Source organism: Patagioenas fasciata, chromosome 2 (genome assembly GCF_037038585.1).
Source record: "Patagioenas fasciata isolate bPatFas1 chromosome 2, bPatFas1.hap1, whole genome shotgun sequence".
NCBI classification, from domain to species: Eukaryota; Metazoa; Chordata; class Aves; order Columbiformes; family Columbidae; genus Patagioenas; species Patagioenas fasciata.
Genome location: NC_092521.1, coordinates 10,898,984 through 10,917,961, shown reverse-complemented (window position 1 = coordinate 10,917,961; position 18,978 = coordinate 10,898,984). Strand labels below are relative to the sequence as shown.

General features: G+C 41.2%; 1 protein-coding gene across 4 annotated transcripts in view; it reads right to left on the bottom strand.

The window, feature by feature from the left end:
- The window catches only part of ASAP1 (ArfGAP with SH3 domain, ankyrin repeat and PH domain 1), a 154,395-nt gene that overhangs the window by 115,899 nt on the left and 19,518 nt on the right, over positions 1-18,978 (bottom strand). For 3 of the 4 annotated variants that reach the window (XM_065830414.2, XM_065830417.2, XM_065830415.2), the window contains exons 2-3: positions 17,812-17,898; positions 7,339-7,468 (exon numbers count right to left, since the gene is read on the bottom strand). In XM_065830414.2, the coding sequence (XP_065686486.1) occupies positions 7,339-7,468; positions 17,812-17,870 (189 nt within the window). In that variant the 5' untranslated portion in view covers positions 17,871-17,898. Of the gene's footprint in view, positions 1-7,338; positions 7,469-7,988; positions 8,139-17,811; positions 17,899-18,978 lie in introns of those variants that run through there. The other variant, XM_071803790.1, reaches the window with a different exon arrangement.

Here is an 18,978-nt window from a genome sequence, read left to right as displayed (position 1 = left end):
TCTCCAGCATCATACCAGATTTTCAGTGTTTAGGCCAGGAAGAACCCACAGAAGACTCTATTGGTATCATAAGAATCTGTTTCTATACCAGAAAGGTTTATGTACTCCTCCTGACAACAAATTTAACAAGGACTAAACAAGAATGGTCAAGCTAGAGGTAGGTATTAAAAAAATCAAGAAAAAGCATACACCCTCTGCCTTAACCATGGTAACAACACAACTTCAGGCCTGTCCTTTCACCAGTGAGTGAGACATGAAGGCTGCCTGCGTGCCCATGGGCACATCTACGTGTGTAACAGGGAAATGGAACCCCAATAGCGTTTTGTTGCTTTTTCATAGGAGCATTAAAATTTCCCATAATCACCACAATCAAAACCACTGTCCCCAAAAGTCTTACTTGTCACAATGCTCATGCAGAACTTCAGCATTAGCCTACTGGTTTTTAAAACCCAATATATGTAACGCAGATCAATACTGTCTCTTTACAAATATAAAATAACTGTCTGCTGCACTTTTCAGCAGAGACTGTACTTCTTGCTGTACTCCTTCAGGAAAGGAAACTCATGCTATTGCCTCAGGAGTTTTCCTTCACACTCAACAATAAACTTTAGGCCTCTCGGCCATTATCAGTCAAACCTGACAGAACCATCTCTAAGAAAAGTACCACAGTACATGTTACTAAGTGAATTCTGAAAAGTTTCTGATGAAATACAAAAATATATTATTGATCAAGGGCACTTTTTTCAGAACATGTTTATCTTGCCTATCTTTTGCACCTGAAACAATACTAATAATTAGCACTCTTGGCTTGATTCTGCCTAATGATTTTATTGCCATTCAAAGTTAGATGTCATGCTCTTTCTTACAGTTCTCTGTAGAGTTCTTGCACATCTGTTTTAAAAAACACGTTAACAAACACCTTTATTCACATGGCTACAATACACAACAATAGCTACAAAAAATTAGTTTTACTCATTAGGGTGAGAAAAATACTGGAAATTAAGTCAACCAACCTAATTCTGTTCCGAATCACGCATCTGCAGTCTTTCAGCGATGCCATGCTGGATTACAAACACAGTTTTGTGGGTTTCTCCCCATCGCCTTTCTTTTCTCCTCGAACAACTTCTTCCAGTTTATCACTTTTTAACTACAGAAGGTATTTGCACAGGACTTCAATCTAAACACTAAAAACAACTTTAAGTCAAGTCACTTGATACATCTCTCTTCTCCATCAGGGCCTAAGCTCCCATAACTACACAGCAGACACTCTCAGGATTTATCCGAAGGGCTCACTGCGCAGAATGCACCACCGAGCACTTTCACAGCTTCCCATCTGATGAGCAAACACGAAGAAGCCTGGTGGCACTTCAAAACAAGAAGCAGGACTTCTCTAAAACACATAGGAGCTACCAAAAAGCAATAAGTACTTTCAAAAATGTGCCTAAACTGAATACAGATTCTCAAAAGGTAAAACTAATTAATCTGCCACAACTGAAACTCTGAGCTACCAGTGAGTTTCTGTTTTGTTTTTCCTCACATTAGTCACATTCAGGTAAAAGGAGATTGCTTCCTTATTACAACCAAATGTTTCAGCTACTATTAAATGAAGGGTAAAACCGATTACACACTAAATGAATAAATATTGTATCATGTAAATGTAAAAGCACCCTCAAGTGCATTTTTGTGAAACACGCTACTGTAAATACAGGATATTGCTGTCAAGTCTCCATCACGTTTTCAATAAAGTGATCAGGAGTCACACATGACCTGTCACTGTGGTCTCTGTGTTTTAGAACACTCATATACCTATTTATACGTCTTTGGTGCAATTTGCCATTCAATGTAAAAACAGTAACAGTTATCCTGAGTTTTATTTACTAGACAAAGAAACTTTTCTTGTCTGGTTCTTTTGGAATGGTCTGCTACCACAAGCATATTTCTTCAAAAACTCAAGACTGCTTGTGGTCTGTTACATAAGAATCAGCTCCTGACTACAAAGCTTTCTATGATGCAAGACTGTTTGTGATTGCCATAAGTAACAGGTTACAAGGTTAAGAAAGCTTGGTTTTAAGTCTAGTGCTGTTGGAGCCTCCTGGATTCCGCCCAGAAAAATAAAAATCTATTTTTATGTAAAAAATAAAGAATGATAAAGAATAGGACATTATGATTTACCTGTTTTAATTATATAGAGGTGTTGCTTCAATGGAAATGAAATGATAGAAACAACAGAAGGTTATTTCTCTTCAGACACACACATAAAACAGATCTTACCAGTTTTCACAGTTCAGGGTAATGAACAAAGTCTGTGTGCATTGCCAACTAAAACAAGAAGTTGATTTAGATCGGAAGTGCTCCTGTTCTCTTGCATGGTTTCACCTGTCTTCCTTGATAGAACACTTTGTCACTGAGAAAGGATCTTGTGGTAGAACAGTGTATGAAATCACTGTAGATGAACTGACTATATAGCAGTTTCAGTGCTACACAACTCTCTACAAAATCATAAGGAGGAAAAACCCTGTCCCCTTATCCTTGTTGCAAGAGTCCTTTCACCAGCAGAGCAAGAAAAACTCACAGAAACTGAAGCATGAAGGGAAAGTTACATACAGGAAACTGCAAAAATGATTCATAGACAACATACTTTCAAACGCCTTTTTTTTTTTTAAAGGCAAAACAAAAAACCCCTATACTTTCCCCTTTCCCATCTCTAATCTTAGAGAAGTGTCCATGACATGATGAAGAACACTGAGAAATCTTTAGCTTTCAAGCTATGTAATATTATACCACACTTGCAGTGAGAACAAGTTGGTCTTTCACCGATCTGCTACAGGTCCAGTTGAGACCAACAAAGCCCTAAGCTCCAGCACATCAGCACAATGAGAAACAAATTGAGCAACAGTCATTGCAGGAATGATGGTTTAGAGGTTTATTTATTTATTTATTTTTCAAAGCAAACCCCAAACATATCTGCAGCCATATTTCCTCACACTCATCAGTTAAACTTTTATTAGAAAAGGATGGATATGACAAGATCTAATTGTCAGAAAGCACATTTTGAGTTTTCAGCTTCTCACTGAAGAGCAAAAGAAAGAAACATCGTTAATCATTAAAGATGCTCAACTGTCACAAAAGCATAACAGTAAACCAGGCATCAGAAACAACTGCAGCTATTCTTTATTGTATCATCACCTTCTAACTGTCCCTTCTTATCTACCAGCCTGCCTAAACGGAATTTAAACATTTAATCTTAACCTCTGTATCTCAAGACAGCCCTGCAAAACATCTGCTGCTTTAGGACTCAGAACTGCCTGGTCATGATAAGCGAGTTATCCCCTGGGTGCAAAGATGTCCTTTCAGCTGGAGCTGGGACACAGCGGAATGGTAATTCAGTCAGTCTTGAGGGGATCCCACATGTGCACTACTTATTCTCAGAACAGATGTCATCATTCCCTAAAAATTCCGACTAGCTCGCACAGTAATATCAACTCAATGATTAAAATCAACTCTTCAAAATCTATTTGAGAAACACAAATCATTAAGCTACTGTGGATATAAAAGCACATCTGTCAAGAACAAAGCAGAAGGTATATTTTAAGACACTGTATAGTAATCTGTCTGTACTATGTTAGGATTTCAACTTTAAGTCATTAACCATCCATCTACTGTGCAATAATCCATCCCTCATATGAACATAATAAAAAAAAAAAACACTTTTCTCAGTTTCATGCAGAAATATGAAACAAAAAAATGTCTTATTTGCATGAATGTAACATTTTGCTGAAGAAATCAACACAGAAAGGAGTACAGACTGAAAATTCTTATAAACGAGACCTAGACTACACTATAATGGTTTTGTTCCCTCCCCTCAGAGTTAGGAAAAAAAAAAAAAAAACCACAAAACACAAAACACAACAACTTTAGCAGTAGAATGAATGTTAAAATTTGTGTTTACTGAAGTCCACTAGGTAACATTCATGATTTTAAAAAAATTACAATTAAAAAAAATCTTGCAGTTCTTTGGCACCTACTGTATAAAATGCCTAGGCCTTGCTACAAAGACAACAGTGCCTTTTTTTTTTCTCTGATGTGACTGGATGACAAAAAAAAGTTTTGCCTTTTAAGAGGAAGAAAAAAGTTTGTAAATTTTCCGAAGTTTCAGTAGTTTAAACAACGCAGCATGAAAACTTTCCAGTCAAACTCCTACATAGCAGCATGAAATAACTATTTTCTCCTTCAGTAATACTACAACAGAATTAACTAAACTTTGGGAGTTTTTTGAGGGTGTGGGGGCTTGGTTTTATTTTTTTTTAATAAGTCACCCACAAAACCAGGAATCTTTCCTAGGGTTCTGATTTTTTGAGGTAAGCCTTTGGATTTTGTTGGGCTTTCCACTAAAAACTTGCCAAATGCAAAGTCACCAGAATCAGTAAAAATGCCTGCTCTGATTTTCCATCTGAAACTTGTACCAAAACCGCATCTAACTGGATCCAAGGTCTCCTCTGAAAAGAATTTTAGTTATAATAGGAAAAGAGTCACAATTAGGAGATAATACAGATCAATCCACCCAGCTGAACTAACAGCATTTCTACTGGAGGAAAACCAGCTGAAAGAAAAACAAACCAGTAACTGTGTCTATTTTATTATTTCAGAAAACTTCCGAGTTGTGATTAAAGAACAGTAAATTTGCAATTCTATAATGCCTTTCTGGAACCAGACAGAGACACAGATCCCCTCCCCAAAACAGTCTTCTTATGTCACATTCTTTATGAAAAGGTAATTCTGGTCCAACCACTGATCCGAGCTATGGTAGGAAATAATACCCAACTGAGAGGCTATGAAACACATCTAACTTTTGTTAAATCTGTTTAATTTCCCCAAAATTCCTGTTCAGAACACAGATGTAGTTCAATCTTATCTAAAATAAAGACAATTATTAGTTTATCCATAAACCAATTGATAGTCACTTGGGCAGGTGCAAGCTGTGTTGTCTTAAATTAGCTTTAAAACAATAAATTAAGACACTTCAGGCTGCAATGCCATAACAGCACAGAGCTCGACGCTGCCTGCAAAACCCCAGTGAGGGCTCCAACCCACACTCAACATTAAGTCAAAAATCAAACAGCTGCCAACGATGGGCTCATTCCCTTTACATTAATAGAGCAGGCTCAAAATTGAAGTTCAGGAGCTGCTTGAGGAGCTCATCCGGTATCCATGATGCATAGACAGTATCAGTGGTAATAAAAGCTACAGAACAGTCACTTTAACCATTCAGTTTCAATTCCCTGCTTCATGGGAATCACAGCCTTAGGTAAGGAGAAGTACAGAAACCAACCCAAATTCAAAGCAGCAGCAGCACTGCGTATGGAAGCTACAACTACAATAACAACACACAGTCTAAGACTCTAATGGAGCACTTCACCTGCCACATTCTGACCATCTGCATTTCTTCATGCCAATTAATAAAAATAAATTTGTGAGAGTTGCAGATTTTTGGAGTATGAAACAGCAGAGCATATTTATAGCTTGTTTCCCATCAAATAAAGCGCTTCTGTATTTACATATAATAAAACAATAACACAAGTCCAGAATCAATTTAAACTGCAAACAGCGTAAATAGGGCACATAAAATAGTCCTACAAACAAAAGAAATTCAAGAAATAGCAACGCAAACACTAGAAGTGCTTACTATTCTCTGTTCCTCTGATTTATTCCTGTCAAATAAGACATAAAAACTCTGAAAATATGCACAGTCCACAAAAATGGTGCAGAACACTGTGTATTTATCTTCTATACTTTGGTTTTCTTTGGATGGGCATTACCATACTCAGACTGTACTGATGAATCTTTCAAATCATGCAATCATTATACTGTATTCTTACCCTAGAAGTCACCAGTTATGGCAGAATCTGTATTTTTACTTAACTCTATGGACATTGTCAACTGTACCAATAAGTATAACAACGGCTGTACCTATTCCACACAATTAAGACCAGGGGGCAGCAATACTGTCAAACACAAACCAAAACAGGTTGATTTCTTACAAATCTATGAGCAACCATGGTTTAGTTACATGGAAAAAAAAATAAGGCAGTTACAGTTATAGGAAAGTTATGAAGTTAAACTAGGTTACATAATAAAATATATAATTTTAAATGCACTCTTACAATCACCCTGTTACCTAGTCAGTTATTGTAAACAATAGCACTGTTATAATTTTGAATATAGACAGTTCAAGAGGCAACATAATTATTTTTAATCCCCTGGAATTATATTTTCCATATCCAAGAATATCAGGAGAATATCATGATTAACACTCCTTGCATACCAAATACTTAGCTCATGCCAACACATCCAACAAAACTAAAAAAGAATCTATTAAATCCATCTCCTGGATACGTGCTGACTCCTGAAGAATTGACAAATAATTGATGAACTAAGTGTATAATCCAAAACAACTAACTGCAATCTATGAAACAATAGCAAAAAATAGACTTCTTTCAGTATCATTAAGCTAGTACCTTCAACCAAGCACAGGGCAAGCAACGAGATACACACTGTCTTGTTTTAAAGTTATTTGGAAGACATTTCCTCATAACTGCTGACCCAGTCCACAAGAACTCACACTGAAACCTCAAATAGGAAGCAGTAGACCGATACGCCATAGAAACCAGCTCTAGAAGTTTACCTGTTTTCACACCCCTATTTCTTCACAGAGAAGCAGGACGAACATTTAAATGAACCTCACAATAAGCATTAAAAAAAAACTTCAACACTAAGGCTTCAAGGTTGAGATGCTGAAACTGTATAATCAGTTCTGCATTATTTTGCTCTCCTTCCACCACCTATTTTGCTTTCATATTATTTTCCTCACTCCACATTCATCCTTGCCTCATTTCTTAAAGTCTCCCTTTGGCAGGTTTCTGCAGTCAAGAGTTCTGTGCTGACTTGATCTAACGAGTGGCTGGGGAAAACCTTTCCTAACGCTCCCAAACAAAACTCAGCCTTCCTCTTCCCTCTAAAAATCCCAACATTCACACTTTATCTCTAGCGCAGCAACTGCCAACATCAAAAACACCAAGAAGTACAAGGGTAATATGTAAGTTCAGGCATCTGCTTTACGTGCTAATCTTTAAGACGCCAGGGCAGGGAAGCTTTCTGTAACTAGTTCAGCACAAGAGCAAAGTCCCACAATTAAAAGACCAGATTACATGCATACCAGTGCCTCTAGCTCCCGTGGATTTGGGCGGGTGGTACTGCCCCGTCCCTGATGCTCTTTCTCAAAGACACACACACACCAAAAAAAAGGGGGAAAAAAAAGGCGGGGAGAGGGGAATGATTTACCTCTTCCAGCAGCGTGACCGTATTTCTGCAGTTCTGCAAGCGGGTGGTGAAGCTGGAGGTGGTCGGGGAATTGTAATCCTCTGTGGTCTCGGCGATGAACTCCGACACGGTGATCTGGTCCGGCATGATCCTGCCGCACCGGGAAAGCCCAGAAGGAGCCGAGCACAGCGATCCCGGGGAGAGGAAGCCCAGGTTTTGGGGAGGGGAAAAAAAAAAGACAAGGGGGAAAGAAAAAAAAAAAAAACACCACAAGAGAGGGAAGATGTTAACAGCCAGCAGAGACGCGCAGCATCAAAGCAGCGGAGCTCCAGAGCCAGGCTAAGGCTTCGCCCCCTCCAGTCAGCCTCTCCGGCCGCCCCCTCCTCCTCCCGGGTAGGGCTGAGGGGGGAGAGGCGCCCACACGGCCCCAGCCGCCCAGCCCCGCCGGTGGGGAGCGCTCCCTCGGCTGAGTGCTGCCCCGGCAGCTGCGGGGACGGGGCCGCCTCTGAAGAGCCCGGCCCCGCCGCTGAGAGGAGGGCGGCGGGAGCGAGGAGGGCGGCGGGAGCGAGGGGAGCGGCGCCGCCAGCCCCCACCCCGCCGGGCTCAGCCCCTTTCCCCACCCGCCGCCGACCCCCCTCACGCCGTTCACCGCCGCCAAGTTGAGCACTAACTTGTGCGGGCTCCGGCTGCGCCCCCCGGCCGGGGGAAGGAGGGGACGGGCCGGGGGCGGCGGCGGCTGGGCCGGGGCTGGCGGGGGTCCCGCCGCCGCTGACAGTCACCCGGTGACTGACACGCGCTGCCCAGCGCCCGCCCGCAGCCGTTACGTGGGGCCAACGAGGAAGTGCTCTGCGCATGCGCCAGCGCCCGCCTCCCCTCCCCCTCCCGCGGTAGAGCCGCCCCCTCCCCCGGCCTCGCGCACCACCCCCCCCTCCCCCGTTCCGAATCGGCGGGGGGCGGCGGGACCCTGCGCCGCTTTCCCCTTTTGTTTCTTACGTTACAGACGAGGGGGTTCGGTGGGCGCACACAGGGAGGCCGGGGGTGCTGGGCTCCCGCTCTGGCCGTGCCGTCCCGGGGTGCAGCCCCCGGCTTCAGCCGCGGGTGAACCCCAAAGGACAGTCACCGGTTTTTTTTTGCCTCCTCTAAGCCCATCACAGCCTGTTAAAGCCCTTTTGCTTCAAGCCCTTGTGCTTCAAGCTTCCCGTGATGTAAAGCGTGAAATAACCATTGCTGATAATGTCATCGCTTTAAGCAATCTGGCTATATAGATTTTCACCCTCCATATGCTCAGATAATTTTTAAGAAGTTCTGCTATGTCTCAGCGACGCCTTTGAAGCTGCTGTTCCTGATATTTATTACTAGTTCTGTTCCTGAGCCTTTTAAAGGGGAATGGGAGAGTGGTGTATCCCCATCGCAAGGGCTGTAGTGCTCAGCGCACCGCGGAGCCCTCGGACAGCACAGCAGCAGCAGCACCGGCCTGAATCCTTAATCACGTCCCTGGTATCCATCCTTTGTCTTGTTTACCAGTCCTGCATCCTTCCAAAAGTAGTATTCCTGAATAAGTTAAAATATCCTTTTATCTGTTGTTGCATCATGTAACTCTGGGAATTGATAGGAAGCACTAATGATGTTTTTTCTCTTTTTTTTTTTTTTTTTTTAAGCTTAGATTTTGGGGTCCATATGTGCCTTTCTAAAGAAGGTTATGTCTCAGGAGGCTCAAGTAATTATGGTCATCTGCTGCTTCAGTCTGATTTGCTTAATCATACCATGTGTTTTCCTTCTCTTTGGGATTCTCTCCACAGAAGCTGTGAAACTCAGGAATGGTAAATATTCTCAAACTTGAACAATTAAAAATGAACAGCATTATATGGATATATCCATTTCAAAGGTTTTAGTGTTGTGTGGATAAAGACCTACGCCTGTATTGCAATGTGCTTAGGCTTTACATGGTTTTATATGTAATTCTAAATAAATGCTTGTACAACTCAAAAAGAGTTGAAAACACCAACAAAAGGCTGTGATGCCTGAGTAAGCATAAAAAGGAGATACCTCATTTGTGTATACCCATAAAAAATGATTTGCATGCAGTTCTGCCAGCAAAAATATGGCCAATACTCCTGAGAAATGGTCCTGCCTGAACATGTTTCTTTGATTTCACTGCCTTAGCAGAAGCCCTCTGTATGGCCATGTGATTGCTGCTGCTGCTGCTGCTGCTGCTGCTACTTCACGTGATCCGGCTTTCCGGCGCAAAGCTGCAGGCTCGTACAGATGATTGTTAAACGTCATGAGACTCTGAAAGGTAGAGTAGGCAAGAGGAGGAGGAGGAGGAAGCCAAGAAAAGCACTGCGTGGGAGTTGCACTGAAAAATGGATTTGGGGAAAAAAAAATAAAAATGAAGCACTGAAGAAGTGACTTGAAGGGTAGGAAGAAAATCAATTGAGGATCGTGTTGGTAAGAGCAGTGGGGGAGGATGAGAGATCAAGAAGATAAAAATGGCTGGTGGCATCAAAAGCAGTATGGAGAGTGAAGAAATGCCTGGGGGTTTGGGCCAGGAAGAGCTATTAGGAGTTCCAAAAAGAGCAGTTTCGATGTGCCATGCCTGTATGGAAACAGGATGTGTCAGGGGCTGGGATACGGCCCGAGGGCCAAACAGGACCTCTGTGGTCATTCCCTGTCATGTCCTGCAGAACATCCATCATGGGCTGTCACACCACTGCTCCTGAGCCAGACCTGAGCTCTGCGGGTCAGCTACGGTGCTCACGTTAGGAGACCTCACCCCTCTATAGCACATCCCAACTGAGGATAAATCCATTGCACTGATGGGTAACCTGATTTAATGAATTGAGTACTCTCACTGTTAAAGTCGACTTGCTCCTATTCAGGCTGGAGTTATTGAGCTTAAGGACTAGGCTTGGATTGTAAAATAACCTCATCTGCTAACTGAATAACTAAACAAATCCCACCCCAAAGAGTGTGGAAAAAACCTGGACATATTGCTACAAACCTATTTTCTTTAATACTGTTCAGAGAAAATTTAAACTGCAGAATTGAAAAGCCTGTTCAAGAAAGAAAGGGAGGAGGCAGACCAGGGAAACTGGAGAAGTGAAGAGCGACAGAATTGAAGGCACAGCAGCGAGTAACGATACCTGAGCTTCTATGTTTCCTCATCAGGAAAAAATGATATTTTGAAATAAAATACTAAATATATATAACATAGAATTAATACAGAAGACTACTGGGAAATAGAGCAGCACACAAGTCCTAAAGACAAAAAAAAAAAGGAAGATCAATAGCTACTGATCATAATTGCTTTTTAGTCTGTGTTCTTGACGGTTTTGAAATTGCCAAATCTATTAGAGAGAATATGGTGTTCACTTTTGCTGCTTTGAAGCAGCATTTCCTCTTTCCCCATACAAATGCTAGTACAGAAAATAACCCAATGGGCATGACCTCTTTAGGCCTGGATTATCTTCACTTAAACTCTCTGTAAGTAAGATTTGTTAATTAATATGGTGTTAAGAAAAAATAAATGATACAACTTGCCTGTAAAAATGTACTTACATTTAAACTAGTCAAATTATGTAACTGTTTCAGATAGCTTTTAGAGGATTTCAGATTTAACCATGTTTCCTGTTTTGAATTGCGATCAGTATCTGAGATTCACTTCTAAATTTGTGAGATGCACCTCTCTATAAATTGTCACTAACTGAAATCACTGTTTCACTTCACAAATGTCAAAGAATAATCAGCAGAGTGTGAAAGTTATATTTCACAGCGTCTGCTCTAACGCTATCTTAGTCTGTGCGAGATCCTGGGGGAGGCTGTGCCGCAGCCTCTTCCTCATGTAAGACTTGCCAGTAGAAGTTAGGCTTGTCTCATCTCACTCCTTTTGGTGTTCTGGTGCAACATGCATCTCCGTGTGCATCCTGGGACAAGCTGAGGAGCGTGCAAACAGCCCTAGAAACACACTCCGTACTGATGAGACACTGCAGTCAAGGAAGTTGTGCTGTCTTGCCATCGTACCCAATGATTCGGTCTACAAATCCCTTTGATACCCTGGCCTTTTTTACTGTGATCTCCATCAGGATAATTAATTACAGCAAGTTGATAATATTGCTGCAATATTGGTGATACACACCGTGCGTAGGGAGAGGCTAAGGACCATAGCAACGACAGCACAAACTACTAACACGGGTGTTTTGCAATAAGCTGAATATTGACTATAGTATTTTTCATTTCATTGTACTGTAGTCATCTTAGATTGAGATCATCAGTTCATTCACGAGAGCTGAGCAGTTGTCATCAGGTGATGATGAATATTGTCATCACTGCGACCTTTCAAACATTACAAATATGTGCCAGAGGTGAAGAGCCACTTTGCACTTGCATTGCTCTTCATGTCATCAATGCAATTAACTGTTTAAACCACACAGCGGTGGGGTAGGGAACAACAAGATTATCTTTCCACTATAGATAAGGAAAGCGATAGAGTTGGCTGTGGCCCTGCCGACCTAAAGCAGGGCTGTATTTTTGGCTGTCTAGCTTTAGTCGTGCAAAGTCAGCTCTTGGGGGTCTCAACACCTCAGCTGTGTAGAAGCCCATGGTGGATCTCTCCTGGGATCCCATTACGCCGCCCACAGAGAGCAGCCCCGCAACCACCCGCACGGATAGGGAGCTCACAGACGTACTCAGGTGTGGTTGCCGCTTGGTTTTTGGAAACAAGCTTGACCCGAGTCCCTGGCTGTGCACCAAATACGCTGTCAGACAAGGTGCCTCCAGGGCCACTCGCAGCCTGTCAGTGTGGTGGTGAAGCGAGTTGTTTGCTGAGGAAGGAAATCGCTTGTGCACATGGCTACTGTGCATGAGTCCTCTTGATTAGTACAGACATGGTCATGCCAGGATCTCACGTGTCAAATTTGTTCTGTGTTATGTTTTTTCTTCCCAAATATGAAAGAGATGATGCTGCTTTTCAGATGAGGGCTTACACCTACACTCGTCACTTTCAAAGCTCCCATCTTGGCTATTACTCCTGATAGAAGTAGTCTAGACCAGGCATTAGTGTTTGACTAAAACATCAAATCATTGAAATACACAGGCTTTTGTAAGTAAACTATATAGTTGTTCTTTTTATGCTCCTTAGCATTTTCACAAACAGAGAGAGTATCACCAACTCGGCAGCGAATAGCAACAGAACTAGTGGCATGCTAAAACTCATCAGGAAAATATCCTTAGGCTATGCTGCTCTACTATACTGCTATTCTGAATAAATTTGTGGTTTGGTGTTATATTCATCCCATTTCAGCTAAACACAGCAGTCAGCATTATTTCCCATCCTCCTTCTTATCCTAACTCACTGTATGGCATCAGGCAGTCTGAAATTTCCTGAGAATACATCTACAGGGTAAATTACCGTTGCTACATTTTTATATTTACATATCCAGATAACTTCTGACAAAATTAACAGGAAATGTTTGTTTAAATGTACGGCCATAAGTACTAGAATACCCACAAATATTTCTGAACATAACTCATCTCATTTGAGTTTAATGTTGGGCTTAGAGGATGAAAGGAGCTTCAAATCAACAAGAATCTCAGCAGGCTGAGTTTGACTTTTGGTTTTGGAGTATCTCATGTGCTGAAACTCTGTAAACTTTTTTTTTGTTGATGGAACTCCCATAGTTTTGTTTTGAAAAACATTTATGTAAGGACACTTAACATCATCACTTTGTACTTCAGCGGGAAATGTTTAGTCAGGAGGAAACGCACCTCCAGGAGCAGTGTCCTCTCAAAGGACAGTCCCATGGGCTGGATGAGCCTTGTTCGAAATGTAACAGCTACATTATTTTAACCTGCAGCATGTTTACACTTTTAATATCCCGTAAGTGCGTGGTGTACTCACAGGAAAAGGCACAGTCTATTTTAAATATTGAAGCCTACATCACACATTGTGACTGGTGCTAATTTGCTCGAGGGGAACTTATACGGTAAACTGCAAAGTGTTTCTACATGCGAAATAAGGCTGTTGGATTTGGCATTTGGAAACAAATTTCTGAAACGATTCTGTTATTAGGATAGAAAAGTCAGGTAACTTGGCAGTCGAAGAAAAATGTTCTCATCTAAATCATAGCATTGTATATGCAGAAAATAAAAATCCAGATCCAGAGAAAATGCTGATTGCAATTCTGTATTTTTAAGCAACAGTATCTACCAATATGGCTTATGGACTACATGAGCTGCATCAACAATTTCTGTTGCCACTGTGACTGTTTTGAATACAAGGATCGGCTGATTTCAATTTGAATACTGGCATTTCCGAGCATTTGTCTCCATTTGGTATTTAAAATTAGATAAGAAAACATAAGCAACTGTCTCAGAAACTACAGTGTCAGTTTAAAAGCCTTTTAGCACTAGAAGTAGTGGCTTAAACAAAAGGTTAATTTTGCATTCTTTCAATATTAATATGATAGCAAAAAGAGAACCCATTGTGTTCTCATTATAAATGACATTTTGGTAACATTAAGATCTTGTGTTTTTAACACCATGTGTGCCAAACTAATAAGATTAAATAAAAACATTGGAAATATACCCCTGAATGATATATTTTACATCTTATTTACTTGAATGTCCTGTGCAAGGAGCATGACTGAAAGACAGGTAAGCTCAAATCAGCATCTCAAAGGACAGCTGAAAATAACAGCGCTGAAAATGAAGTGCAGCATTGAGTTACACAAGATTAAGCTGACTAACCTGCTGATTCAGTTTTGCCTTTGTTTTTTGGTTTTGTCATGCAAGATCAAGAGTCATGCAGGCAAACACGTAATGGCATTCCAGGCTCACAGTAACAACAACAAGCAATGGGCTGTTCCCCTGCAACCTCTGCATCCTCCAAAGAGAAAAACAGCAAAATGCTCCCCAGCAGCAAGAGGCAGCAGGCTAAGAATGGGGAAGGCATGCTCTTTTGTTGTTGTTGTTGTTGCAGGTGTGCTGATTTGGTATCTTTAGTGCACAGAGGTTGTTTTTTGTTAGAGATGCTCATTTAAGAAACGTTACTTCATTTCACAGGAAGCGTAATACTGCGTGTGTTGGGAGGGATCAGATTCAAACGCAGCCCTTAAAACACCTACAGAATATAAAAACCCAGCAGTATATTCTTCTATAAGGACCGTATTTTTGATAGTCCAAAGATATCAAACTCCTATGAATGCTGATGGGTAAGAAAACTGTCCATGGAGCCCCTGGCGAATTGAACCCTTGTCCACAGTGCAAATGGGAAGGGGTACTCTGATTGAAACAGGAGAAGTAAGAGTCCTTCCAAAGCAGGAATCATAGTAGCTGAATATATATATATATTTATATTTATTTTTATTTTTATATTTTTTATATATATATATATATATTTTTTTTTAATATGAGAAATAGCAATGACTAAAATCAGAGGGTGATACTGCAGAAATGAACATATTGCAGGACAGCTGGCATGGCAGGCTGTCCAAAATAAAAAGAGAATGAAATAAAGCCTCAACCCGCACTGCAAACATTTCAATATTTTCTTTTTCCCTCTGGAAATGATAAGGCTGTATCATTATCCAGGCACAGCTCTGGCTCTACCTAAGCTGCTAAATGGATGCTGATGGCAGCATGCATCTTGCCTGCAGTGAAGCTGGAGGTTCAGACCAAAATGAACCTGGGAAGCAGCTTGAGAATGAAATAAAATCTCTGTAGACTTGGATGGTGTCCTTGAGCTGCCACTCATGACTGTGACGTGGCATTTGATCTCTGTGTGCATCATTTCCCTATCTGCAGAATGCAGACAATTACATTTATTTTTCTAGGTGAAAGCACACCGGGCTTCTCCTGCTGAGTAGTGCTATATCAAAACTAAGTATTTTTATTATACGTTTTATTACAAGAGTTTCAAAAAATAGCTGAAGAATGAGAGAGGCTCTCAGGCCAGACAATTTCATCAGCACTTTGTTGGATAGACAAAAAAGTACCGGCAGGTAAATTGAAGGGTTACTTTCTACTAGTTGTTCATGACATGAAGTATAAAGACAAGAGATCTGGTTTTGTGAGGGTTTTTTCTTAGAATCATAGAATGTCCTGAGTTGGAAGGGACCCACAAGGATCACTGAGTCCAACTCTTGTCTCTGCATTTGACAACTCCACAGCTCACACCGTGTGTCTGAGGGCGTTGCCCAGTCTCTCTTGAATACTTTTCTGTATTATGAATTTATTACGATTAGAGTAGTGTTTAATGAAAGAAGAGAGACCGAGACCGCACCATGCTAAACAGATCCATAGAAGTCATTTGGAGCTTCACGCCAGCTCTTCTAAGGCACAATTTGCAGATGTGCACATGTATGGGCCTACCAAGTTAGAAGTTCAAAAGCTGGCTTATAGTGTTGACTGAGCATACTCAATTTCTTTATTTCCTAAAGAGCATCTTGTTAGAGAAATGCTGGAAATAAATCTGCAGATGTTGGATGTTATAAAAAGGGCCCTTGCAACCACTGAACTCACTAACACATCTGCAATTCCTTTAGAGAAGCCTCTATTTTCAAGGATAGATCACTTGGTGAGGCTCTAGGCTTGAAGCCAGCATAGGAAATATTCAATTCAGGAGCAATGTCTTTTGTTTTTTGGGAGTTTTGTTCGTTTGTTTGTTTTAAGAAGATCAATACATTTGACAATACATAAGACCTGACATAATTGGAGGAGTATCCACTTTAATGCTCAAAGGCTTGTCATGAAGCAAAATTGCTCAAATTTAAAATTAAGGTCTAAATGTTTTATTAAAGTAGTTATTTGAATGTTGTAGCTGCAGAGTTCTGTTAAAAGACAGGACAGCAAACAACCATCTGGAAGATTTTGGAAACTGGTCTTGCTGCATGGGCCTTGTCTCCATTGGGTCAGTATTCACCTGATGCTAAATGGAATAAAAAGGTTTGGAGTTTCAGTCTCGAAGTCCATCACAGCAGCCTCTGTCTCTGATTACTCATTTGCTTCTACTTTTACCTACTGAAAATGAGCTTGCTGCTTCCCAAGTTAAGTGGATCTCCATTGACTACAGTAGAGGGTGATCATCTGCTAATCTGTCCTGCACCTAACGATTTTTAAATGATTTTTTAATGATTTACTGACACCAGCAAATTTGAAAGGTGGGCAGGAAAGATGTCAAAATTCTTCAGTTCCTAGAATTTTTGTGGGAAAATAAAAATGAGCAGAGGAAAAATATGTTTATTGCCTCTATGGATAGAAAAGGCTCAACCCTCAACTTGTTCTTTATCAAGATAATTGGTGTAGGAGAAAGACTCTGTAAGTATCCCAGTCATGGGAAAGGTTTCACTGATGGTTTATACCTCCTCAGGAGCTGCAGTCAAGACCTAAATGTGTAGGAAATCAGGTTTCATGAATTTCAGTAATCTCACCACTACTTATTTGCTTGTTGGTGGTTGTGTTGTATTTTATTCCTCCAAGAAAATGTAGGAGCAGTAGGACATAAAGACTTAAGTCTTGTTTCAAAATCGAATAGAAGTATCCAGCTTGATAGCTTCATACTTCTCAAAAGACGATTGTTTGACTTCTGTTCTCTTGCTTATTTAAGGCATCATGGGCTTAAAAAAGAAAAATATGCGTAGCCATGTGACAAAGCAAATGCACCAAAAGAAGATTTATTCAATTTTCAGAAGATCAGCAATGATTCACTCCTCTTGGCTGGGTTGGAGTGCAATACGGTCAACCCTTTCCCCCAGGGAAGAAGAAAGGATGAAAGTCCCAGACGGGGAGCGGTGGCCTGTGCCAGGACATCTCCAGCCCATGCACCAGGTACAAAGAAAACCTCAGTCTTAACCAGCAATGTTGTTCTTGTAGGGGGGTTGAGTCAGACAATCCACACGTAGCTTTTAGTGGTTCAATGAAACACAGTCAAAACTTTAAAACACGAGCACTCACCATCCAGAGGCTGAATAAACAAAAGCATATTTAGACAACTGTGCACTATTTAGCACTTTACATCACAAGAAGAGAGTCCCTCATCTTTCAAGCCCCCGCACAAATCTTGCCATAGATTTTTCAGGCTGATCTCAGAGATTTGTTGTTTTCAAAGTTAAAACAACATCAGTTACCAGATCTAGATGAGTTGAAAGGAGTTACAAAAAGTGTCCCTTTTATACCCTGCCCCCCTCAGTCAGCTTTGAAATCTATGAAAGCAAAGCAAAATGCATAATAAATGTTAGTGTTTGTTCCAGCACTTGCTCAGGCAGTCAATGTTTTGCAAGGATTTACTGATTTACTGGAATTTTTGATCCTTGGAAGGATCAATAGTTTAGACCTTTTCTGAAAAACAGCCACTGTAGCAATGCCCAAAATAGCTTTAAGCAGAGAAAAAAGACCGCAGGCAGGTATTGCAATTGATAAAACCAATTTCTTTTAAGCTTGTTTTTCATAGCTTATGGTCTGCTGTTTACTCTTTAAACCAGTTACTTATGTCTTTCTTACCGATTCCATAGTGAATCTCTTGAAGAAAAACTTGAAAGCCTGGAAGCTGAAGATCTCATGTCTCATCTGTCACGACCAGAAGCCTACCTACGTGAGGAGAAAAGACCAAGTAAGTAAAACTAACCAAAGCTATGGAACTGACAAGGTCACTTATTCACACAGCCAGTTTGAAAAAATGTCTATTAATTCTTCAGTGACAGCAATTTATCATGCGCTGTTTGATTACTGCATTTGATACTGTGAATTTCATTGTGGTAAACAGATCCATTAGAAATCCCCTGAAAATATTATAACACCTTGTTAAATATTGCTGCATGAGAGCTTCGTTTAGCTGACTGGGTAAACTCTTCGTCTAACTAAATGTGGCAACTACTCACTCAGCTGTGCTGAGTGCGGAGCTGGTAACATCACCTGTCCAAGTTGTCTGACACTTCAGAAGACCCTGTTTTCCAATATAACTTCAGTCTAACCATTCAGGCTGAAAATTGCCATGTCAAGTGTATGCACCAGACTGATCTTTTTTGGAAGACGGAGATACGATTTGAAGGATAAAGAGGCTAGGAGCAAGAAGTGGCCTGACAGAGAGGAATCCTGCATGTTGGAGAGGGGAGGAGGGTGTGGGGAGAAGGTCCTACCAGAACATGGGGAAGTGGTTTCACAGTTTTTCATTGGACTTCTCTACCATCATATTGCATGCTGTTTCCAGCTTAAGACTGGTGATAGAGATGCTGCAGAGCCTCTGGAAGAGGTGGGTGGGACTGGGACATACCTTTCACTTTGAAGCCTTCTGGGCTGATCTCCATGGTAGGTCTAAAGGGACAAGGTGGAAAAAGAATGACTGAGGCTTGGGGCCAGATAATGGCTCTGGGAAGGAGAAGGCTATCCAGAAGCTGCTGCTTTTAAAGGTGAGGTGGTAAAGCAAGGAGACTGGGACAAGCCACATGAGACAGAGAGATGTGGTCCAGGTAGGCTGGGACAACAGGAAATGAGACAAGGACTCATAAGGGTGAGATTGGGATCAGAGGGCCCAAGGCAGAACGGGAGTGGGAAGGAGGCCACCTCCAGATGAGACCCTTTGCTTAGCCAGTCTGCCCATTTCCAGTTGAGCACAACACTTGATTCCGTAAGGAAAAGCACATCTCCTCCTCTGTGAGTCTTTTTCTATTT